Source organism: Corythoichthys intestinalis, chromosome 18 (genome assembly GCF_030265065.1).
Source record: "Corythoichthys intestinalis isolate RoL2023-P3 chromosome 18, ASM3026506v1, whole genome shotgun sequence".
Lineage (NCBI taxonomy): Eukaryota > Metazoa > Chordata > Actinopteri > Syngnathiformes > Syngnathidae > Corythoichthys > Corythoichthys intestinalis.
Window position 1 is genome coordinate 47,017,222 of NC_080412.1, and position 25,120 is coordinate 47,042,341.

The 25,120-nt window shown below is 38.6% G+C and overlaps 1 protein-coding gene across 3 annotated transcripts; it reads left to right on the forward strand.

Annotated features, from left to right (window-relative positions):
* The first annotated feature begins 4,889 nt into the window (after nt 1–4,889).
* Nucleotides 4,890–23,245, forward strand: gab3 (GRB2 associated binding protein 3). Of its 3 annotated transcripts, none has more exons than XM_057821904.1 (10): nt 4,890–5,017; nt 9,506–9,806; nt 14,217–14,352; nt 14,437–14,867; nt 16,994–17,043; nt 17,317–17,539; nt 19,699–19,789; nt 21,077–21,167; nt 22,176–22,283; nt 22,352–23,245. In XM_057821904.1, exons 1-10 carry the CDS (start codon nt 4,943–4,945, stop codon nt 22,484–22,486), a joined length of 1,641 nt encoding a protein of 546 aa, XP_057677887.1. In that variant the 5' UTR covers nt 4,890–4,942; the 3' UTR covers nt 22,487–23,245. The 3 variants fall into 3 exon arrangements, with proteins under 3 accessions (XP_057677887.1, XP_057677888.1, XP_057677886.1); XM_057821905.1 differs by having other exon boundaries at nt 17,320–17,539; XM_057821903.1 differs by lacking the exon at nt 4,890–5,017 and having other exon boundaries at nt 9,404–9,806; nt 21,083–21,167.
* Nucleotides 23,246–25,120: the final 1,875 nt, after the last annotated feature.

Genomic DNA, 25,120 nt, shown 5'->3' on the forward strand with positions numbered 1-25,120 from the left:
AGCAGCAGCAGGGAGAGTGGGACTAAGTGATCGGCTCGGAATGGATCATCTGTATTTTGTAAAAAAAAAAAAAATTATTGAACAAAAATCCGTGATGGATTTGGGGGGGCGCTTCCCATCCCTCCTCTCCTGCCCCGCAAAGGGGGCATCGTCACCCCCCAGGGATCCAGGGTGGCCCCCTGGACCATCACTAACCCAACAAACCACCCCCACCCCCGGCCCACTAGCCGCAGCCCCCCAACCGGCACAGCACGTCCATTTGATTTTGACTGGGAGAGGCTGGAAGCGAATAATCACTCCCAGTCAAAATCAAGTGGACGTCTCGCACTGTCAATGGCACTAAAATATGAGCATTCACAGCAAGTCCTCCCACTTTAAATAAACTGGACGTCTGTTGTTGACAGCCAATGAGCTAACCTTGCCTTGGGATAACATTTCATTCAAGATGAGTTCTTTTTCTTTAGAGCAGTGGTTCATAACCTGGGTTCGATCGAACCCCAGGGGTTCGGTGAGTCAGTCTAGGGCAGGGTTCACTAAATCCGGACCTCGGTGCCACTTTTCCTGTCGTGTTTTCCACATCTCTCTCCCCTAACACACCAGTGAACCAAATTCAATGGATGACGATTTTGGCGAAAAGTATTGCCTAAGCAGTTTCCCCTCAAGAATGATGGGAAACAAAAAAACGCTCATTGTCAACTATTATTATAAATATTCTTGTAGGTTAATTTTACTGTTGACACTGCGTTTTGGGGTCATCAACATGTTGTGCCCCCCCGCCCCAAAAGTCAAACTCCACCTATGCAACAGGCTTATGGGTAACGTGCACTGCGTGTACATAAAAAAAACATTTGCTTCACATTTTGCGCCATGAAAATAGTATTTGAGGCAACGATGTAATGAATGAGAATGTCAACATGCAAACAAAAATAAACAGTGTGAAATGAATAAAGTTTAATACCATTTTCCAATGTGAAAAGCAAATCGAAAGGCAAAATTATTTGTTGTGAATTCACATTGTGTATTGGATTTTTGAGAAGATTCATGTTCATTTTTTTTTTTTTTACATAAGGAGTTTGTGTACAAATTTGGTGACCATTTTGATATCATTTGAGATGTAAACATGACAGAAACTGCATGGTCAACGTTAATGAAACCAAGCAAGTTTAATGTTGAACAACATATATTCCTCTTAATTTGAATGACAAATTCTAAGATATGCGCCTTGGGGCAGTCTTGTTTTAGTGGTCTGTTGATGCTGCATGCATAAATATAGATGATAACATACATTTTGGCTTGTTTAAAATTATGCTGGCTAAATGAGAAGAAATTTGAATGGAAATTCACTTGGGTTTTAACTTGCTAGCTGAGAAATATCAATTTTGAATTTGAAAAAAAAAAAAGATTTTTCTGGGGGTTCGGTTAATGCACGTGTGAAACTCATGGGGTTCGGTACCTTCAGGAAGGTTAAGAACCAGTGCTTTAGAGCAAGGGCGTAGATTTGCATAGGGACGGCAGGGACATGACACTAGCAACTTTTCAGGATGCTCAAATTGTGCCCACCAACTTTTAAGCAACCCTTATTGGCATTATATCATGAGGTCAGTTATTTTGGTAATTGAGATTGTTTCCATATGTTGTATGGATAGAATTGACTCTACTATTATTAAGTGAATTATGTTCAGGCTGACATTTACCTCTTTTCACTTGCTGAATGTGCCAGTCCATTTTTTTCCCTCATACACACGTTTGATTGGCTGATGACATGACCCCCCCCCCCCCACACACACACACACGCACTCAAGAGCCCAGACAGAAATACAACATGTCGACAACATGCCGCCTCCTCTGCCCCCTTTGAAGACGAGGGATATTAGAATTTTATTTCGACCAGCAGCAACAGCAAACACTAATTAATGTAAAAAGACGTCAATGTTCTGGTGGTGGGGAACACACCACTAATTTTGCTACTGAAAGTCCCACCTGCATCAGAGTTAGCGTAACATTAAACTGTATGAACTTGTTAACCAGCAAATATCGAGTAGGAAGCTGCTTAGAGAGAAGATACTTTTGCCCCTTTCCCACTGAAACTAGTGGGTCAACGCGCGTTTTTTCCAAGCCGATGCAACCCACTACCAATTGGCATTTGGCACCTTTCCCATTGACAAAAAAAAGTAGTGTCCTTTTTTTTTTTTTTTCCACCCGTCTAACGCCCCACCCCTCCTTAGCCGTGCGTAAGGTTACGTGACGTCACCACGCTAAAATGCGCGTCGACAAATGCGACAATTCATTCTGTTCAAGGAAGTAAACAATGCAGAGCATTATGGAAGCCTCCTTTCCGTTTGTGTTCTCTGTTTTCATGCTTTTTACTGTCCTCAAAATGGTCGAAATGCCGCAAAGGATCAACACTCTGCTTGTGCTGAGGCAACGTAGGCGACGTGAATTCTTCTTCTACCAGCTTTGTTGTTAGCATCGACGTAACTACGGTTGTGGGGCGTGTTAAATGGGAGGCGACTGGCATGTTGTTATGACGCATCACGTAAGAGCCGACGTCACCACGTAGATTAGGGTGTTGACTGTTGACCCGGGGTTTTGCTTTCACACTGCATGACGTTCAGAGCCGAGGTGATTTTAACGCGGGTCGCTTGGCGGGTTGATTGACACGGGTCGAGGCGGGTCGCTGCACCTTTCCCACTGCCACCAAAAGCCAATTGTTAGTGGGTTGACACGGGTTTTTTGGCCAGTGGGAAAGGGGTATTTCAGTATATTCTTCTGTTAACGTTAATTGTGAGAAATGTAGTGAGCTGAGGTTTAACCCCTTCTCCTCAATTTTCATTTTTGTTTTATTTATGTGGTCTTAAAGCAGCCCAAAGGAGCTTTCATTTTTTGTTGAGTTTGGTTGCGTTTGTGGACAAAAGCATTACTGTTTTACTTGAAGGAAGGTCCCATTTTTATTTGTTTTTGGTGTTCCCGAACTAAGACATTTTTTTCAGTTGTATTTAATTTCTTTATTTAGACAGACAATGTTGAGTGGTCTTAAGACAATTGTTTATTTTTTGCATTCCAAATGCAGCCCGTGGTCAAATTTCATCCGGCCCCCAGCCTCTGTCATACAATCAATAACATCTGGCCCGCACACAGACTTAACAAATTGGTCCGCAGTACTGCCACCAGCATATGAAGTAGCTTACACACTAAATGCTGCTCCTCATTTACCCATTAAAAGGCAGCAGCACTCTAAGCAACATTACCCCGTGTGACCCTTTACTCCCAATTTTCTAAAATGGCGACAATCAACAAAAAAAAGTTGACTGTGACGGCCAACGCTTCAAGGATAGGTGAAAATTGGACTATTTCTTCACTAAAATACGCATCAAACGTGTCTGCCTAATTTGTAAAGAGACAGTCGCTGTTTTTAAAGAGTTCAGTGTGAGGCGATATTACCAAACAAGACACGCTGACCTATACGACAAGATTACAGGCAGCGAGAAATTGAAGCAACTTGAAGCTTGTTTAATTTCACAGCAGCAGCATTTCGCAAGAGCCCGAGAGTCGAAAGAGAACGCCACAAGGCGAGTTGCGAGATTGTTGAAATTATTACCGTATTTGCCCGAATATAAGACGGCCTTGATTATAAGACAACCCCCCCTTTTTCAAGACTCAAGTTTGAATAAAAACTTTTTGAACACCAAATTCATTTTTATACAGAAAATAATTACAGTACATCTGAAACAAATGATTATAACAATATATTTGAGAGAAAAAGCATGTTATTTTGCCTCATTCAATTTTAATATCTGAACATCTAAATATGTAAACGAAAGTGCAATCACATTCGTAAATGAACGGCTTCTGGTTTTTGAAATGTAAATAAACCAATCAATTGTGATAAAACAACAAAATTGCAATAACTGCATTAACCATCAAAGTGAGGTCTAACTGTAACTGTAGTCTTGAAACAAATCTGAAAGGAAAAACATTGCAAAAAAATAATGCAAACTGGTTAAACTTGAGAGTAGCAGAGCTCTGCCATGACAGAACATCGCTTCAATGATATCCGGCGCCATCTAGCGTCGTGAATGGGTATAACGTCTAGACTGCGAATATAAGACGACCTCCACTTTTTCAGTCTTATTTCAATGCAAAAAACACTGTCTTATATTAGGGCCAATATTGTAAATAAAAAAGATAATGAGGCAAATGTGACACACAGAATGGCTTGCTAAAATTTGCTTAAATATATTGTTCTATGTAAAGGTGGTCAGCCAAGGTCGGCCCCCCACATTTTTACCACACCAAATCTGGCCCCCTTTGCAAAAAGTTTGGACACCCCTGATTTAGCCTATCAATTAATTTGGTTCATATTCGTGAGAAATGTGTCCCTGACCCACGTTCACTCAATCTATTTGTTCTTATTAATGTCAAAATAAAAAAAGTCTACATGTGGGTTATGCTATTATATCGTCCCTACCAATGTTGAGACCAAACCTACGCCCTTGCTTTAGAGTCTTGTGTTCTTTGAGGTTTTTGCTTTCTTCCTAATGTCTCCTGTTTCACTGTGTTTTGAGTTCCCGTCTTGTCAAATTGAGTCTCTCCTTGCCTCGTCCTCGTTTGCTCACCGGTCCGACCTTGACTCTTGACAACAGAATACAGAGTTTGCCTCCGATCAGCACAACTCAACCTTCTCCCCTGCTTAAGATTCAACAGTTTTCCGTGTTTTTCCCTGTATTTAAAGCGCTTCATTCCTTCTCGGTTAGAAAAACATGAGTATTTTGCTCCACCGTTCCCTCTCGATGAAATCAATTTCTTGACTTCCTCCTTTTGGAGTGGCTGGGCTGAATACCAGAACACAGGATATGCTTTGCATTTCTCTCAGTTTCACAGCAACAGCAGCAGCAGCAGCAGCAGCAGCTGCTGCAGAGAGGACGAACACTCTGCAGTCAAGATGAATACTGCCGGGGATGTGGTTTGCACTGGCTGGCTCATTAAATCTCCCCCGGAGAAGAAACTCAAGAGATTTGTGAGTACGAGCACACACCGGACACTTGTTTTTGTCTCGTAGCACTGCAGCAGCCCGGCAGTAGAAACTGTACTATTCAGCATCGGACTACAGCTTGCATTTTTTTGCTTTGCCTACGTGCAGATACTATAAGAATTTGAATCCTATTGGTGTCTTTCACTAATGGTAGCTACCATTCAGCCTCCTTTCAACCCCTTCCCTCATTCTTGCTGTTATTGTGACCATATGCATAACAACAGGACCATTAAATTATGGAAAACAACTTGTGTAACAAACAAAATCGTAAAAGGCCTGATCGGCACGCAGTCGTCGGGGTCATATGATGTTGGGCTTCGCCACTCTCTGCGTGTTTATGGTGCAAGGAGCGCACGTATTGTGAAACATGGGAAGTCGCGTCAGCTCGGCCAGACATCAGTCATGAGCAGCGAACACAAATAGTCCCACTTTATGATGGGCTGCTCGCACTTCCTCTACGCGAGGAGAAGGGAAACTCGTCAAAACAAGTGCGGAACGGGTGGAGGTCTCGGTTAGTTGAAGGCCAGAAGAAAACTTTTTTTTGAAGGACACTGGAGCAGTTTTGCTGGCGCCAGATCGCCGATTCTACGCGTGTTGACAGAGGCTGCGTGTCTTATCATTCAAATGATATCAGCAGTAGGAAAATATGTGCTATCTTGTGCTAGTTTATCTAGCAGAAGCATAGGCTGAGTTTGACTTTTGGGGCAGGGGAGCACAACATGTTGATGACCCCGGAACGCAATGTCAGCAATAAAATTAACTTACAAGAATATTTATAATAAAAAGTTGAGCGTTTTTTTGTTTCCCATCATTTTTGAGGGGAATTCTAAATCAGGCTGCTGAGGCAATACGTTTCGCCAAGATCGTCATCCATTGAATATGGTACGCCCGCCGGTGTCGTGCTAATGTAGTTACCACCGTCAAAAATTGCATGCCCTGAGCGGAGCCATGTGGAGGTAGATTTGTGTCTTTATTATTCAATCGAAAAAAAGTTGATTCATTCAAAATATATATTTTCAACTAAAAAACTATTTAAAAAAAAAAAAAGCGCTTCAATAATAAACTTCAATAAAAAAAAATGTGTTTGAATGTAAAAATAAATTTGAAACTCAACCAAAAAAATGCATTTGAAAGCTATTTTTCTTTGATATTTTTGGGTTTTTTTTGGATTGAAGGTTTTTTTTTTTTTTTTTAATTGAAGCAACGTTTTTGATTGAAGTAACGTTGACTTGGGCCACAATTTGGATAGGACATTTTTGTCTTTATTATTCAATCAAAAAATAAGTTGCTTCAAAAAAAAATGTTGAAAAAGAAAATCACTTCAATCAAAAAATAAGTTGCTTCCAAAAAAAAAAAATGTTGAAAAAGAAAAATCACTTCAATCACTTAAAAAAAAGCCAAAGCTGCCCAAAAATATTTGCACTTGAACACTTATTTTTTCATTGACAAAGTTTTCTTTGATTGAAGCAATCCTTTTTGTGTTTGGGCCATATTAAGGGTTGGACATTTGTGTCTAAATCTAATCCCCCAAAAAGTTGCTTCAATCAAAATATATATTTTCAACCCCAAAAAAATCGCATTCAATAAATTTGAATGTAAAAAATAAATTTGAAACTCAAAAAACTAAAAAAAAAATTCATGTGAAAGCTATTTTTCTTTGATTTTTTTTTTTTTTTTTTTGGGGGGGGGTGAAGTCTTTTTTTTTTCTTTTTATTGAAGCAACTTTTTTGATTGAAAAAATGTTGATTTGGGCCATATTTTGGCTAGAACATTTTTGTCTTTATTATTCAATCAAAAAATAAGTTGCTTCAAAAAAATGTTGAAAAAGAAAAATCACTTCAATCCAAAAAAGAAAAAGTTTTTGAATGCGAAAAAATATTTCAGATTGAAAAATTTGCATTTGAACACTTAATTTTCCATTGAAAAGGTTTTCTTTTTTTTGAAGCAATCCTTTTAGTGTTGGGGCCATATTAAGGGAAGGACATCTGTGTCTAAATCATTTAATCCCCCAAAAAGTTGCTTCAATCAAAATATATATTTTCAACCCCCCCCAAAAAAATTGCTTCAATAAAAAAAAAAAGAATGTGTTTGAATGTAAAAATAAATTTGAAACTCAAAAAACTGGAAAAAAAAAGAATGTGAAAGCTATTTTCTTTGATTTTTTGGGGGGGGCGGTGATTTTGGGGGGGATTGAAGTCGTTTATTTTTTTTTAGAGAAACAACTTTTTTGATTGAAGTAATGTTGACTTGTATTTGGGCCACATTTTGGCTAGGACATTTTTGTCTTTATTATTCAATCAAAAATAAGTTGCTTAAAACAATATATATGGTTAAAAAAGACAAATCACATCAATCAAAAAAAATCATAGAAAAAGTTTTTGAATGCGAAAAAATATTTGAGATTGAAAAATTTGCATTTGAACACTTAATTTCATTGAAAACGTTTTCTTTGACTGAAGCAATCCTTTTAGTGTATAGGCCATATTATGGGTAGGACATTTTTATCTAAATCATTTAATCCCCTAAAAAGTTGCTTCAATCAAAAAACAAAAAAAAAATGTCAATCAAAGAAAAAAATCATTTGAAAAAAAAAATTGCTGTCCCCTAATATTTATTTATTTATTTTTAAAATAATATGCAAAGCAAATGACCGTCTAAGGTGCTAGTCACATGACCTGTTCGAAAAATAATTTTGACCCATTATAAAAATTTTTTTTTTTGTTCATTTCATTCAATTTTGTTGCAGTTTTATTGCTTTACAACTTTTATATATATAGGAAAGTCAATTACATGCAATGACACTTTTCGGCTACCAGGTGGGGCCTGCCCCCCCCCCCCCCCTTAAAATCTGCTTATGGATGCGTGTCTTATCATTCAAATGATATCACCAGTATGAAAATATCTGCTATCTTGGGCTACTTTATATAGCATAAGCACATAATATAGGGGTCAGTCAGTTCAATTTCTGTAGAGTGGGCAATTCTTTAGTTTGATATTGTTTGTTAAATGTTGTCTTGCTTCTTTGAAGGCATCAATTCAATCAAATAACAGGAACACGTACTATTCGTACGCATTCAAAAGTATCAAAAATGTCAGAACATCAGCATTATTTGCATCATTTTTCCCATGAATTGGGCGGTTTTTACAGTAATTGTTGTGTCTAACCACTTCCTGGTTCCAACTGACGTGCAGGCGCTGATAATACCCCTACACACACAAAAAAAAGTAGATGAAAACCACAAAACCAAGTGCGAAAACAGTCTTCGGTCATGTTTCCCTGAATGTTAAATACAACATTTACAAAAACATAATGACTTCTTTTTTGCCGAGTAAAGTTCCTCTTCTGTGCCGGGAATTTGAGCAGCAGGTTCTGCTTAGCGACCCTGACGTCTGAGCAGTTTGAACTGGGAAGGGCTCCGTTTAAATGGATCGGTTGCCTACTGCCCATAAGCGGATTTAAAGGGGGGCCAGGCCCCCCCGGTGGCCGAAAAGTGTCAGTGCATGTAATTGACTTTCCTATATGTATAAAAGTTGTAAAGCAATAAAACTGCAACAAAAATGAATGAAATGGACACAAAAATATATATATATATATATATATATATATATATATATATATAATTGGTCAAAATTATTTTTCGAGCACCTTAGACGGTCATTTGCTTTGCATATAATTTCCCCCCCCCCAAAAAAAAAAATAGAAAAAAAAAAAGTTTTAAAAACATGTTTTTTTTCTTTGATTGAATTTTTTTTTTCTTTGATTGAAGCAACTTTTTGGGGATTGAATGATTTTAAACACAAATGTGCCAATATAAAAACGATTGCTTCAATCAAAGAAAACTTTTTCAATGGAAAATTAAGTGTTGAAATGTAACATTTTCAATCTCAAAATTTTTTTTTATTAAAATTTTTCTTTTTTGGATTCAAGTGGTTTTCTTTTTGAAAGCTGACCGAATGGAGAGAAAAATAGCTTTCACATGCATTTTTTGGGTAGTTTTTTGAGTTTCAAATTTATTTTTGCATTTAAACACATTTATTTTTGATTGGAGCAACATTTTTTGGGTCGAAAAATATATTTTGATTGAAGAAACTTTTTTGGATTGAATAATAAAGACAAAAATCTACTTCCATATGGCTCCGCCCAGGGGATACATCTTTTGACTGTGGTAACTACATTGGCACGACATCGGCGGGCGTACCATATGCAATGGATGACGATCTTGGCGAAAAGTATTGCCTGAGCAGCCTGATTTAGAATTCCCCTCAAGAATGATGGGAAACAAAAAATGCTCATTGTCAGCTTATTATTATAAATATTCTTGGAAGTTAATTTTATTGCTGACACTGCGTTTCGGGGTCATCAACATGTTGTGCCCCCCCTCCGCCCAAAAGTCAAACTCCGCCTATGCTACCTTCGTCGTTGGCGGTTCAATTTTGGGAAACGGGACTAAATCGCCCTTTTTTCCCCAACAGGCATGGAGAAAACGTTGGTTTGTCCTGCGAAGAGGTCGCATGAGCGGTAACCCCGACGTGCTGGAGTACTACCAAAGTAAGAACTCCAAAAAGCCCATTCGCACCATTGACCTGAGAGAGTGCCAGGTTGAAATGCTGAACGGGCAGCTGGGCATAAAACGAGACTTCCAAGAGAAGCACCTGTTTGTGGTCAAGACCTCCGCTCGAATGTTCTACCTGGTGGCCAAGACTGAAGAGGAGATGAACAGCTGGATCAGAAGCATCAGTCGCATTTGCCACTTTGGCAATCAGGAGGACGCGGGTAAAAGTGCACTGATCACGCAAAACCAATCAGATTTGACTGGGACAGGGGGAGTGAATGAGAGCATATGTTGAAGAAAATGATATGAAAAACAACCATAACATTTTATCATTTGATCACATTTCATTAGAGATAAACACTATATTCCAGGCTCTTTCTTACCATTTCGTTTGACTCTCCCCTTGCCCAACCACACAGCCTTTACACCCGCAAACCGGGTCCCATAGCACACCACGGCACAAACCAAAAATGTTCCAAAATGACTTCCTGTACAGAATATTTCTTTATAAAATCATTTCTCAGTATTTACACTTACTCAGTGTGAAACTTGAGCCTGTTTAGACGAACGCAAAGCCAATATCCTGGCAGGAATCTTCTTCTCAACAGCTCTCAGTCTCTGTTTTTACTTTTCAAAGCAATAAAGCTTGAAAAGCTCAGAATGATCAGACGGGTACTTTAGCAATGTCTTTAAGCGCATCAGGGGGGAGGATCTCACTGACAGTGGCTTTGCAGGCAGGTACAGCGGTATGAAAAAGTATCTGAACCTTTGGGAATTCTTCAAATTTCTGCATAAAATCACCATCAAATGTGATCTGATCTTTGTCAAAATCACACAGATGAAAAACCCAGTCTGCTTTAATGAAAACCACCCAAACACTTAATGGTTTTCATATTTTAATGAGGATAGCATGCAAACAATTAGGGTTGTTCCGATCAAGTTTTTTTGCTCCCGATCCGATCCCGACCGTTTTAGTTTGAGTATCTGCCGATCCCGATATTTCCCGATCCGATTGCTTTTTTTTTTTGCTCCAGATTCAATTCCAATCAGTCCCGATAATTTTTCCCGATCATATACATTTTGGCAATGCATTAAGAAAAAAATGAATAAAACTCGGACAAATATATACATTCAACATACAGTACATAAGTACTGTATTTGTTTATTATGACAATAAATCCTCAAGATGGCATTTACATTATTAACATTCTTTCTGTGAGAGGGATCCACTGATAGAAAGACTTGTGAATTTGTATATTGTGACTAAATATTGCCATCTAGTGTATTTGTTAAGCTTTCAGTAAATGATACTGCAGTCATTCAACCCAAATGCATGATAGGAAGTGGAACCTTGACTGTGCGTAGTGCTACCAATTGATATATCTTCTCTGCGTTGAGAAATAACATAAGGTGTTTAGAAAAAGATCAATTGCTACCTTGCTTCCCCACTTTGCTTCCCATGATTTCTAATCGTAGGGAGAGGGGTTGTAAGGCATTAGCCAATTAAAATAAGGCTCCAAAGGCTGCCAAAATTCACTCTACTCATTTTACGCTGCCTTTTAGCTCTCTATACAGGCAAAACGGCGCCATTACAGATGGAGCGCGACAATGCGTGAGTGGGTCATGCAGCGCATGCATTAATTGCGTTAAATATTTTAACGTGATACATTTTTTAAAAAATTAATTACCGCCGTTATTGGGATAAATTTGATAACCCTACCTTAAGCCTAAACTAATTCAATTCAATTTTCAATTCAATTTTATTTGTATAGCCCTCAATCACAACAGAAGTCGCTGGAGAATGACCGCCAGACAAACCGGCTGACTGCGGAGGAGTGCGTAGCTGCCACATGGTCAACACGAAAATGGCGTAAAATATTGCTTTACTATTCAATTCAATTCAATTTTATTTGTATAGCCCTCAATCACAACAGAAGTCTCAAAGGGCTTTACAGAGGCAATATGATACACAATTAGAAATGAAGCAACAAAGATGAATAGATACAGTTCAAGTCCTGGGTATCCCCTATCCTTAAGACCCTCCATGCCGGCAAGGAAAAACTCCAGAGTCAATTGGGAGAAAAATGAGAAACCTTGGGGAGTACCACAGTCAGGAGAGATCCACTCCCAGGACGGATAGACAGGAACCCCAGAACGGCTAATGGGAATTAGCAAGCGAAATTATAGTCCGTAAAAATACAGTGGAGTGAAGGTGCAAGAAGAAGTCCCTCTAGTCAGATGAGACGGGGGTAGCAGCGAGGACGTCTATCCAGCCAGGGGTCCGGACAGTCAGGAGGCTGCAGCTGAAAAATAGCCCCTCCCCAGAGATAAAGACTCTGGATAAGTGTAACATATTATGTCTGTAACGTTAAATACAATTAGAAAACGATTTCATTAGAAAAAAAATATATATATATTAAAAAACTTTGAAAATGACATGATCAGACCCGATCGATCGGCATCTACAAACAATGACAGAAGGGGGGGGGGGGGGGGTAAACCCGCTGCCTAAAGAGACTTAAAGAGCAATTGAAACCAATTTTTACCAAACCATTTAAATCAGGTGTGTGCACAATCACTGATGAATGCTGCCCTGCTCACAATAAAACACACACCTGGTAAGGATTGTCTTGATGAAAAGCATTGTCTGATTTGCATCATGGCTTGGTCACAACAGCTGTCTGAAGACCTGTGATCAAGGATTGTTGATTTGTGCTGAGAAAGGATAAAAAAAAAAAAAACATCTCTAAAAGTCTGGATGTTCATTAATCGACTGTTAGAAAAGTTGTCTACAAATGGAGTGAGTTTGGCACTGTTGCTTCTCTCCCAAAGAGTGGCCGTCCACCAAAGATGACGCTGAGAGCTCAGTGCAGAATACTCAGAGTGGTAAAAAAAGAACCCTAGAGTGTCTGGTAAAGACTTATCGAAATCACTGGCACAGTCCAATGTCTCAGTGCACACATCAACTATATGTAAAACTATGGCCGAGAATGATGTTACTGGTAGAACTCCAAGGAGGAAAGCTACTGCGGTCTAAAAAAAAAAAAAAAAAAAAAAAAAAAAAAAAAACATTGTTGCATGTTTCATGCACTTTGACACTCCACAGACGTTTTGGCAAAATAATTTGTGGACCATTGAAACCAAAGTTGAATTGTTTCGGAGTAACACACAACGTCATGTGCGGAGGGAAAATGGAACAACATCAACACCTCAACCCCACCGTGAAGCATGGTGGAGGGAGCATCATGACTTGGGGCTGTTTCTTCCTCAGGGCCTGGACAACATGCAATCATTAATGGTCTGTCAGACAGTTGAAGCTAAAAAGAGGATGGATGCTACAACAAGACAATGATCCCAAACAAAGAAGTAAATCAACTTCAGAATGGTTTCAGAAGAACAAAATACACGTTCTGGAGTGGACAAGTCCAGACTTGAACCCCATTTATAGACTGTGGCATGACCTAAAGACGGCGATTCCTGCCAGACATCCCAGGAATCTGACTGAACTACAGCAGTTTTGTAGAGAACATTAGTCCTGATCGATATGCAAGACTGATCTGCAGCTACAGGAAGCGTCTGGTTGAAGTTATTGCTGCCAAAGGTGGCGGCCACAAAATATTAAATGCAATGGTTCACTTACTTATTTTCCTCCCTTCTGTCATTGTTTGCATGCTATCCTCATTAAAATATGACAACCTATAAATGTTTAGGTGGTTTTTGTTAAAGCAGACACTGTTTTTTCATCTGTGTGATTTTCACAAAGATCAGATCACAATTGATGGTGATTTTATGCAGAAATTTGAGAAATTCCAAAAGGTTTGGATACTTTTTCATACCACTGTAGTATTAATGTCTCTGCCACAGTGTGGGACTTTTGGATTTAGCGACAAGGTAACTGGCTTTGAGGGTTTTCTCATTCTCAGACAAATTATATGTGAAAGATTTGCGTCTTCCAGCAGGGCCGGCCCAGGCCATTTGGGGGCCCTAAGCAAAATAATGCCAAGGGGCCCATATTTTTGGCCCACTATTTCATCACAGTGTACTGTGAAACCCATACATGCAATCCAACCCATGCGTCCATATTTTGTATATTAATCAGATTTTGTTGCACTGCATTCTTCAAACTTCTCACCCCAAATAATTGTCAGTACTTACAGTAGATAGCGCCAAACCTTTTTCTAAAAGAAGAACTTTTATTTTTTTAAGCTCGTAATCAAGTATCAAAACTGACAAAAGTCAAATAAAGCAAACTGTAGTAAACAAAATAGAATATAAATTAAACAATTGCCAGATTGGGGGCCCCCTACTGATCAGGGGCCCTAATCTGCTGCATAGTCTGCGTATAGGCTGCTTCCAGGAGGGGGCGTGATAGAAAATAATTGAGAAGCACTGAACTTGACTAAATAAGTAGAACTGATACAAATAAATGAGAACAACAAGAGAGTGCTTATATGTATGTGGTATTTAATTTTTTTTTACCATTGCATTTTATGTTTATGAATTTTGATAAAGGACCTTTGCATGTTTTTTAGCTTCTGGTGACACTATTGTGTCATTTGTGCGCACAGAAATACATAAACAACACATTCTCAATGATGCTTGTCTGTTTTTGTTTTTTTTTTTGCCATCAGGGAGTTTAGAAGAAGGATTTCCTCACACTCCGACATCTCTTCAGCCGTCAAGTGACACCTCTGACCAAGTGTCCAGTCACCCCCCAGATTATCTCATCCTTTCACAATGTGGGACGGGGAGCGAAAGCATTTGTAGGCATGTCAAATCTCTCGTGTTAAAAAGAACATGAACAAAGAACAATCCTAATTCTGATTGATTTTGACGACCTGGTTTCTGCAGGCATGGCAGCCTTTCAAACTCGGAGAGCTGTTTGAAGCAGAAGGCAACTGAAGATATTGTGCCTTCACCTCCTTGTAGTGATTCTTCATCATTACACTGCATTTCCCAGTTCCGCCTCAGTCCATCACCTATAAGACACGGGAGGCCGGCCAATCCTCCTCTTAGCGCTCCGTGCACGGCGGCGCCCTCCTCTTCATCTCCGCTTCATCTCTGCGCCATGAGCGTCTTCCAGTTTGACAGACCGTATTCTTGTGCGTCATTTGAGGCCGCCAACGACGGGCAAACACCTCCTCCGCTGCCACCTAAGCCTAACCATCTGTCGGACGGAGGCATTCGCAGGCCGAGGGCAATGAGTGCGCGGCATTTCCCCAAACATCTCGCTTTACTTTCCCGGAGAACATCTTTGTCAAGCCTGGACCATTTTACAATAGGTATGTATGCTTTAGTAGCAAAAGGTCACCAGGGTGATTCTCATGAAAGCTATGCATAACGCTAATGAAGGCTAAATTAAACTAAAGATGGCTTAAACCCTTAAATACCTCCAACATGAAGCAATTACCAGAGAATCCCAAAATTTGAAAAATAAGGTCCTAATGAAACCTTTTTTTCACATTTGTAAAAAGTCCAAATGAAGATGTGTAAGCAGCCTAACCATAAAAAGGGACAAATTCTGCAGCAGTATGGTGCTCCATCGTATACTTCAATCTCTACCTCAAAGTTCCTCAAGGCAAAGAAGATCAAGATCGTCCAGGACTGGCCAGCCCAGTCACCAGACATGAACATCATTGAGCATGTCTGGGGTAGGATGAAAGAGGAAGCATGGAAGACGAAACCCAAGAATGTTGATGAACTCTGGGAGGCGTGCAAGACTGCTTTCTTTGATGTTCCTGATGACTTCATCAATAATTTGTATGAATCCTTGCCGAAGCCAATGGAAGTCATACAAAATATGAAATTTGGATCTCACAGCACCACTACTTAATTCGATTATGTTATGTAACATATTATTTTTGTATTTGAAGTACATTTTTTTGTTCAATTTTCACACTACTTTCTGTAGGCGACAAAACTTTTGTCTTGCCAAAATTTGACCTTTATGTCTTCATTAAATGATAAATCTTTTTTCAGCAAAACAAATATATTTTCCCACATTCAACATCATTTGGGAGGGTCTTAGCTTTCATATGAGCCATTTCTGAAACCAATTGAATCGTTAAAAGTCAGGTTATTAGCAATTGTTTCTAGAAAATGGATAAGCGACAAGACTTTTGTCAGGGACTGTATGTCTGTTGAGCCTAAAACACCTTCTTCAATTTAGCTGTTGACCCAGAGCGAGGTGACAAAGGCAGGACACAAGGAGGCAGGAGGCAGAGAGTGGACTTTTACCAACTGCAGTTTGGGGAGAGGTCTGAGATCGGGCAACGTGACTAAGAGCGTCTCATCGAAGTCTCTCTCAGAGCTCCCCGCGCTGCTGACTTTTATTGAGGACTTGTTGCTGGGCAGAATATAGTTACAACACTGTTGTCCAACGTGGCAGTTTCGATCGGGCAAGTTCCTTATTCTAGTCATTGATTAAATTAACAGTCACACTCATTGATTAAATTAACAGTCACACTCTTGAGCGAGCAAGATAACTTTGTTTTGAACACACATTTGCACTCGAAGTAGCTTGGTGGAAAAGTACTGAGATGTTGTGTGATGAATCAACATATGTGTGTGTATCTATTTATCAGCAGAATGTGAGCAATTGCCGGTAATAAAAATGTAAGCACATGATTATGGGCTAAAACTGTATTCTTCACAATAGCTGTGGGAGAGCAAACTTATATAACCCGCAGAGTATAATGGTCATACAATCAAGCATATCTTACAATGTCAAGTACTTCTTTTTTTTATGGTGCTTTAAAGACACATGTTTGAACAGGCTGGCTTCAAGCTAGAACAGCCAGCTTGCGTCTGATTGGTATGATAGAGTCATGTGATTATTGTTGCAAAGTCTCATTGGCGAAATCGGTACAGCTACCCCAGTAACACAGCAGGCACGTCTCTACTCTACTCTAAAAAATCTAATATGTAAAATAAAGATGAAAAATGTAACGACTCTTGTGTAGCCCAAAGTAGCAGAGTAAGAGTAGCGGTTTTTTCTTCACAAATCTACTCAAGTAAAAGTAAAAAGTATAGCTCATTAAAAGTACTGTCAAAAAGTTACTCAAGTAAATGTAACAGAGTAAATGTAATGTGTTACTACCCACCTCTGATTATAGGCACAGTATTAGTAGTAGTAATAGTAGTAGTCGTTGGGGTTGCGTCATACATCCACTAAGAAATGTCATCCTATGATTAACCAATATTGATCCATATATAAGGCGCATCAGATTATAAAGTGCTCAGTCTGTTTCTGAGAAAATCGAAGGCTTTTAAGTGTGCCTTCTAGTGCGGAAAATACGGTAGTTTAGCTTAGTTTCATGAGAATCAGCCATCTTGGTGGTATGCTGGGTGGGGCAGCATGCAAAGAGATGCGACCAAATGGAAAAACATTTGTATCCCTTTTTTTTAGGAGATGCTGACAACAGATCATCAGGGAACAGAAGGCAGACTCTTCATTTGGTAAGACAATTATACCACGAAAAGCTCATAACCGAGGCTGCTGACTTCAGGACCGCTGGGCTTTGTCTTCAGAGCCCATCATTATGGCTTTAAACTGTACACCCTTTTAGTTCTGAAAATACAAAGTATACAATAAAAAACTAGCTACATATGTGCTCACGCAAATAAGGAAGGGAAAAAAACGTGCAATTGATGACAAAAATATGCTTAAAGTCTGTCATTGCCATTTTGTTCTCCGCTTACATTAGGATTTCCTTGTGAACTGTTTTTCAGCAGTCCTATATAAACACCACATGGGTTCAACACCAGGAAGAGGACTCCTACATCCCCATGCTTTCTCCATCCGAAGGTGACGGTTACATCCCCATGAATCCCGTCAGCGTGCCCGAAACAAAGGGCAAAGGCAAGGTCACCAAGACTCTCAGCCCTCTGTGCCAAGCAGGAGAATGTGGACCTCCTCCGATACACCGCCATCTCAAACCTTGCTTGAGGAGAGGTGAGTTACATTATATTTGAACGAATGCCCATTAGCTTTGGCCACGAGTGTCAAACTCAGCCACTTTCATGGCAATAAGTCGGGTCCCCCGTATGTTTGACACCAGTGTTGTTTTTGGCAGCCCTTTTAGTTGTCGTCTTAGTCTTCATATTTTGGACGATAATACCTTAGTCATATTTTAGTCATCCCAAAATGTGTCTCTCTTCGTCTAGTTTTTCTTGACGAAAACTCAAGACTAATTTCATCTGGTTTTAGTCGACGTTTACTAAATGTTTTCGTCTCGAATTTTTTTTTTTAAATTACCCCAAGAATAAATAAATAAATAACGTTTTCCAATTATTTCGAATGAACATTGACAGACGAGAGCACATATTGTAGCATCTACAAAGACAACTCCAACTTGGTGATAATACACACTCAGCAGGAAAACAAATGGTAAATAGACAGTTCTTATATAACGCATTTATCTGCATGGTTACCATGCCCAAAGCGCTTTACATTAGCACACATTTACCCGTTCACGCACACATTCACACACAAATGGGGCTGCTGCAATGCAAGGCGCTGTCAAGCCATCGAAGGCAAATCAGGGTTCAGTGCCTTGCCCAAGGGCACTTTGACAGTGGGCAGTCATAGAATTGAACCACTGACTCTTCGGTCCAAGGGCAACTCTAAGCTACTAACTGCGCCAAGGCCGCCCGTACATAGTACAGTGCAGTACATAATTTTCAATGAATTATACCCCACCTGAACACGACGAATTGTACGTAGAAAAAGTACAAAAAGAGGGCGCTTGCCGTTGGCATTAGCCTAATGCTACGAGTTAAATTTACTGTGTGATGATCGCTCAGCACCAGTGTTTTCGTCAACGATGACGACAACGAAAATAAATTTTTCATGACAAAACAAACAAACAAACAAACAAATTTTTCATGACGATGGCGAGATTGAGATTGAATGATTTAGAGTAGGGCTGTCAAATGATTAAAATTTTTAATTGAGTTAATTACAGCTTAAAAATTAATTAATCGTAACTAATCGCAATTCAAACCATCTATAAAATATGCCATATTTTTCTGTAAATTGTTGGAATGGAAAGATAAGACACAATTTATTTTTAAAACTAATTTATGCATATTATATTCATATATTTCATACATTTTTTAAAAATGTTTTTATATTAGGGCTGTCAAAATTAGCGCGTTAACGGGCGGTAATTAATTCTTTTAATTAATCACGTTAAAATATTTGACGCAATTAACGCACATGCCCCGCTCAAACAGATTAAGATGACAGTAGAGTGTAATCTTCACTTGTTACTTGTGTTTTTTGGAGTTTTATCGCCCTCAGCTGGTGCTTGGGTGCGACCCATGAGCATTGTGTAATTATTGACATCAACAATGGCGGGCTACTACTTTAATTTTTTGATTGAAAATTTTACAAATTTTATTCAAACGAATACATTAAGAGGGGTTTTAATATAAAGTTTCTATAACTTGTACTAACATTTATCTTTTAAGAGCTACAAGTCTTTCTATCCATGGATCGCTTTAACAGAATGTTAATAATGTTAATGCCATCTTGTTGATTTATTGTTATAATAAACAAATACAGTACTTATGAACCATATGTTGAATGTATATACCTGTCTTGTGTCTTATCTTTCCATTCCAACAATAATTTACAGAAAAATATGGCATATTTTATAGATGGTTTGAATTGCGATTGATTACGATTAATTGATTCTTAAGCTGTAATTAACTCGATTAAAAATTTTAATCGTTTGACAGCCCGATTTTATATTATTATTTTCTATACACGAGAGGTGCAGGATCTGCCCAAACAAGTCCCGGAACACAGGGAGGCCAAAATCAAGAGGATCTTGTTCCGGCAGGATCCGGCACAAATTAACCCCTGCACGTGACGCGAACTATGGCGCATTTTCTTCTCGTTCTCGTCTCATCAGACGAAAACTGGCATTAGTCTCGTTGCGTTTCAGTCTTCCAAGACACGTTTTTAGCTCATTATCGTCTCATCATCGTCATGAAAAAATTGTTCGGCGACGGAATATTTCCGTTAGTCTCCGATGACAAAAACGACACTGTTTGACACCCGTTTTATAGGCCATATTAAAGGCGTTGTCCTCTGTTGGTTCACAGCTCGACCACCACCACTTGACTTGAGAGGCCTCTCTACAATCACCGAATGTCCCGCTCATCATTCTTTCAACAGAACCAAGACTGAACTGTGGTGAGATTGATTGGTGATGTCATAATTAACAATGTGCTCAATGCTGATTTTTTGATGATGTTTTAACTTAAAAGCAAAGGCGGAGTTTGACTTTAGGGGCAGGGGGCACAACATGTTGATGACCACAAAACGCAGTGTCAGCAATAAAATTAACTTACAAGAATATTTGTAGTAATAAGTTGAACATGAGCGTTTTTTTGTTCCCCATCATTCTTGGGGGGAATTCTAAATCAGGCCGCTTAGGACAGCTATACTTTTCGCCAAGATCATCATCCATTGAATATGGTACGTCCGCCGGTGTTGTGCCAATGTAGTTATCCCAGTCAAAAAATTGTATCCCCTGAGCGGAGCCATATGGAGGTAGATTTGTGTCTTTATTATTCAATCCAAAAGAATGCAAAAATAAATTTGAAACTACAAAAAAATGCATTTGAAAGCTTTTTTTTTTTTTTTTTTTTTTTTTTTTTTTTTTTTTTTTTGATTGAAGCAACTTTTTTTGATTGAAGTAAGTTTGCGTTTGGGCCACATTTTGGCTAGGACGTTTGAGTCTTTATTATTCAATCAAAAAATAAGTTGCTTCAAACAAAAAATATATATTTTCAAACAAAAAATCACTTGAATCAAAAAAAGAAAAAAAAAAAAGAAAAATTTCAATCGTAGAAAAAGTTTTTGAATGCAAAAAAAAATTTTAAGACTCAAATATTTGCATTTGAACACTTAATTTTTTATTTAAAAAGTTTTCTTTGATTTTAGCAAGCCTTTTTGTGTTTGGGCCATATTATGGGTAGGATATTTGTGTCAAAATCATTCAATCCCCCAAAAAGTTGCTTCAATCGAAAAAAATATTTTCAAACAAAGAAAAAAATCATTTAAAAAAATAAAATTGCCGTCCCCTAATTAAAAAAAAAAATAATATGCAAAGCAAATGACCTTCTAAGGTGCTAGTCACATGATCTGTTCAAAAAATAATTTTGACCCATTATAAAAAAAAAAATTTTTTTGTTCATTTCATTCATTTTTGCTGCAGTTTTATTGCTTTAAAACTTTTATATATATAGAAAAGTCAATTACATGAATTGACACTTTTCGCCCACCAGGAGCCCCCCCCCCCCTTAAACTCCGCTTATGCTTAAAAGTAATGTCAATAGATTTTTAAGACCTTTTAAAATTGTATTTAAGACCTTTTGTGAGATTTTAGGAGAATTCTTGACATCTTAAGGTATTCAATTCAAATGATTGGACTTTCTTTTTTAGACTTTTTAAGACCCTGATTCTATTTTCCTGTAGTTTCAGTTTTCCTGGAAAGGGTGTACCTCATGAAGAAAGTCTTGGAAATGAAGGCAACCCGGGAGACGAAGATCCATATGGCCCCACAACGGTAAACCAAGAATTGAGCGTGAAACATGCATAGTGCTGTCAAATTTATCGCGTTAACGGACGGTAATTAATTTTTTAAATTAATCATGTTAAAATATTTGACGCATTTAACGCATGCGCGGATTGACCCGCTCATGCATTGCCTCACTCCTGCATTAGAGTAAACAACATTGGCGCCGCGTGCACTTCAGGGTGCCTCAGATAATTCTATATCAGAATATTACAAAGGGCGAGTGGACACAGGCGTTCATTGGACCGTGCCGTTTATTGGCATAAGTTTCGGAAACTCCTTCACAACAAACATAAGTATCATTTAGTGGAAGCACAACAAAAATAAAATCTAAAAAAAAATCTGTATTAATGAGGCCCTATTTTCACACAGGTAAACAACAGTGCAAAGAGAACTGGCATTCCCAATCAAGATAGCTATGCAAAATACACATAAAACTTAGTCAGACTTTGGTCAAAGTCTATTCAAACATTTCATTTAGTTCAACAAATACATTGGATGGCAATATTTCGTCACAATATACAAACTATCAGAGGTCTCGTACGTTGTGAAGCCAGCACTCAAATGAAGTGAGGTACAATGCATTGATCCAGAGCCTGCATGGACCTAAATAGGGAACTACGGCGTTAGTCGAGGGACAAAACACACAATTTGGCTTGATTTGTAAGTTAATTTAAAACTCGCCATTGACACCTTGTGGTGTATTTCAATCACTAACAGAAAGAATGTTAATAATGTTAATGCCATCTTGTGGATTTATTCGTATAATAAACAAATACAGTACTTATGTACAGTATGTTGAATGTAAATATCCATCTTGTGTCTTATCTCTCCATTCCAACAATAATTTACAGAAAAATATGGCATATTTTAGACATGGTTTGAATTGCGATTAATTACGATAAATTCATTTTTAAGATGTGATTAACTCGATTCAAATTTTTAATCGTTTGACAGCCCTAATAATAAACATAGCACTACCTGTTTCTTCGACTGCAGGAGTCAAGGCAACACGTCGACGGAGCCGTTCAACATTGGGCGAGAAAGTCAAACCTCGACTACTTGTCGCTGGATTTCAACTCGGCTTCTCCTTCTCCTGTACAGAAGGTTCGTATTTGATCCCAACGCAGGCACGCGATTGATCTCGGATGACCACGTTACCTTATCTTCCGCAGAAGCCTCTTCTTTTTGACGAAGACCGCGTGGATTACGTTCTGGTGGACGAGAAGAAGACTCAGGCACTACAAAACACCAAGATGGAGTGGACAGATGTCAGACAGTCCAAAACAATGGTGGAGCAGTCACAATGAAAATATCCGGCACATTTGGTTGCTTTGATATTATTGGAAAGGCTTCGGCATCTTGAACTTGCACTGGAAAAATAACAGTAAATCTGTTGTATGGGTTCATGTTGATTGAAAACGTAGCATCTTTGAAAAGACTTCATCATGGAAGATATTTTAAGAATAAAAGGTGTATGCACTGGAGTTTTCTCATGCACTGTGTCATGACCTGACTAACGTCTCAGTTTGACCGAAGGAAGTCTTGGGGAAGTGAAACAAATCTGGGACAACGGCAGCATGGAAAAACAGAAAAACATTGACGACAGCAACAGACTCAAAGGAGCAAAAATATTACCGATTCACAGTCTTGTTTAAGATAACTGTTTCATGTTTGAAATTAAAAATATTTTTACTTTTTAATTGTACAGTGCTGGCCAAAAGTATTGGCACCACTGTAATTCTTTCAGATAATGCTCCGTTTCTCCCAGAAAATGATTGCAATTACAAATGCTTTGGAAGTAATATTTTCATTTATTTTGCTTGCAATGAAAAAACACAAAAGAGAATGGGGGAAAAAATCATGATCATTTTACACAAAATTCAAAAAATGGGCAGGACAAAAGTGTTGGCAGCCTTTGAAAAATCATGTGATGCTTCTCTAATTTGTGTCATTAACAGCACCTGTTACCTGTGGCACGTAACAGGTGGTGGCAATAACTAAATCACACTTGCAGCAAGTTAAATTGGATTAAAGTTGACTCAACCTCTGTCCTGTGTGTACCACATTGAGCGTGTAGAAAAGAAAGAAGACTGAAGAACTGTCTAAGGACTTGAGAAGCAAAATTGCGAGGAAGCAGGAAGCGAGGAAGTCCATCTCCAAAGACCTGAATGTTCCTGTGTCTACCGTGTGCAGTGTCATCAAGTAGTGTAAAGCCCGTGGCCCTGTGGCTAACCTCCCTAGATGTGGACAGTAAAGCAAAATTGACGAGAGATTTCAACAAAAGATTGTGCAGTTGGTGGATAAAGAACCTCGACTCACATCCAAACAAGTTCAAGCTGTCCCGCAGTCCGAGGGTACCACAGTGTCAACACATACTATCCAACGGCGTCCGACTGAAAAGGGACTCTATGGTAGGAAGACCCCACTTCTGACCCAGAGACATAAAAAAGCCAGGCTGGAGTTTCCCAAAACTTACCTGAGAAAGCCAAAAGCTTTTTGGAAGAATGTTCTCTGGTCAGATGACACAAAAGTAGAGCTTTTTGGGAAAAGGCATCAACAGGGAAAAAAACGAGGGGGAAAAAAGACATGGCGGAGGTTCCCTGATGTTTTGGGGTTGCTTTGCTGCCTCTGGCACTGGACTGCTTGACCATGTGAATGGCATTATGAAGACTACTAAGAAATTTTGCTGCATAATATAGAGCCAAGTGTGAGAAAGCTGGGTCCACCTCAGGGGTCATGGGCAGGACAATGACCAAAAACACACTTCAAAAAGCACTAGAAAATGGTTTGAGAGAAAGCACTGGAGACTTCTAAAGTGGTCAGACCTGAATCCCATAGAACACCCGTGGAGTGATCTGAAAATGGCACCCTTCAAATCTCAGAGACCTGGAGCAGTTAGCCAAAGAAGAATGGTCTAAAATTCCAGCAGAAACTCATTGATGGATACCGGAAGCGGTTGTTCGCAGTTATGTTGTCTAAAGGTTGTGCTACCAAGTATTAGGCTGAGGGTGCCAATACTTTTGTCCGGCCCATTTCTGGAGTTTTGTGTAAAATGATAAGGATTTTTTCATTCTCTTTTGTGTTTTTTCATTGCAGCAAAATAAATGAAGATATTAGTACCATAGCATTTGTAATTGCAATCATTTTCTGGGAGAAATAGAGCATTCTCTGACAGAATTGCAGGGGTGCCAATACTTTTGGCCAGCAGTGTATGTCTACTTTTAGCAAAGTCATGAACCGTAATGTCTTTGTACTTCAAGTTCCACTAAACACACTTAAACAAATATGAACAAAAATATGCTGACAATCACTTTATTAAAAATAACATTTAGAAAATCTTTCCGAAATGAGAACGGTAGATGGAACGGGGTAGGAACAAAATATACGTGACCGATGGAGATCTTGTGGAAGTGAAACAAATTTAGGACAAATGCAGCATGGAAAAACAGGAGCCAGAAAGACAGCAAAAAATTCAAAAAAGCAAAAATATTACTGATCCACATTCTTTTTTAAAGCTGATTGTTTGATGTTTGGAATTAAAAATATGACATACCTAAATCTATATAGCTTTTCGTTTATTTAAGTATCAAGGGATGAAGCATTACATCTACTTTTACTAAAATTGTGAACCCTTAAGTCCTTAATACACTTATGTGAAAATGTACAAAATTATGCTGACAATGACTTTTTTTTTTAAAGTAACATTTGGAAACTCTTTCCAAAATGAGAATGGTAGATGGAACAGGGTAAAACCAAAATAAACGTGCTCCTTCCCAGTTTATTTTATTTTTCATTTAAACTTACATGTTGACAAACATCTGCTTCATAAAACAACTGACAATTATTGACATACATATACAGTACATATGTAGTCAATACTAGTTACATCATTCATAAAAAATAATACACACTAATCAAAATAATAATATACATTATGTAAC

Coding starts and splice junctions, on each gene's coding strand:
- gab3 (XM_057821904.1), top strand. CDS start 4,943: ATGAATACTGCCGGGGATGTGGTTTGCACTGGCTGGCTCATTAAATCT. Junction 14,868..16,993: donor CCTGGACCATTTTACAATAG/GTATGTATGCTT, acceptor CCTTTTTTTTAG/GAGATGCTGACAACAGATCA. Junction 17,044..17,316: donor GAAGGCAGACTCTTCATTTG/GTAAGACAATTA, acceptor ACTGTTTTTCAG/CAGTCCTATATAAACACCAC.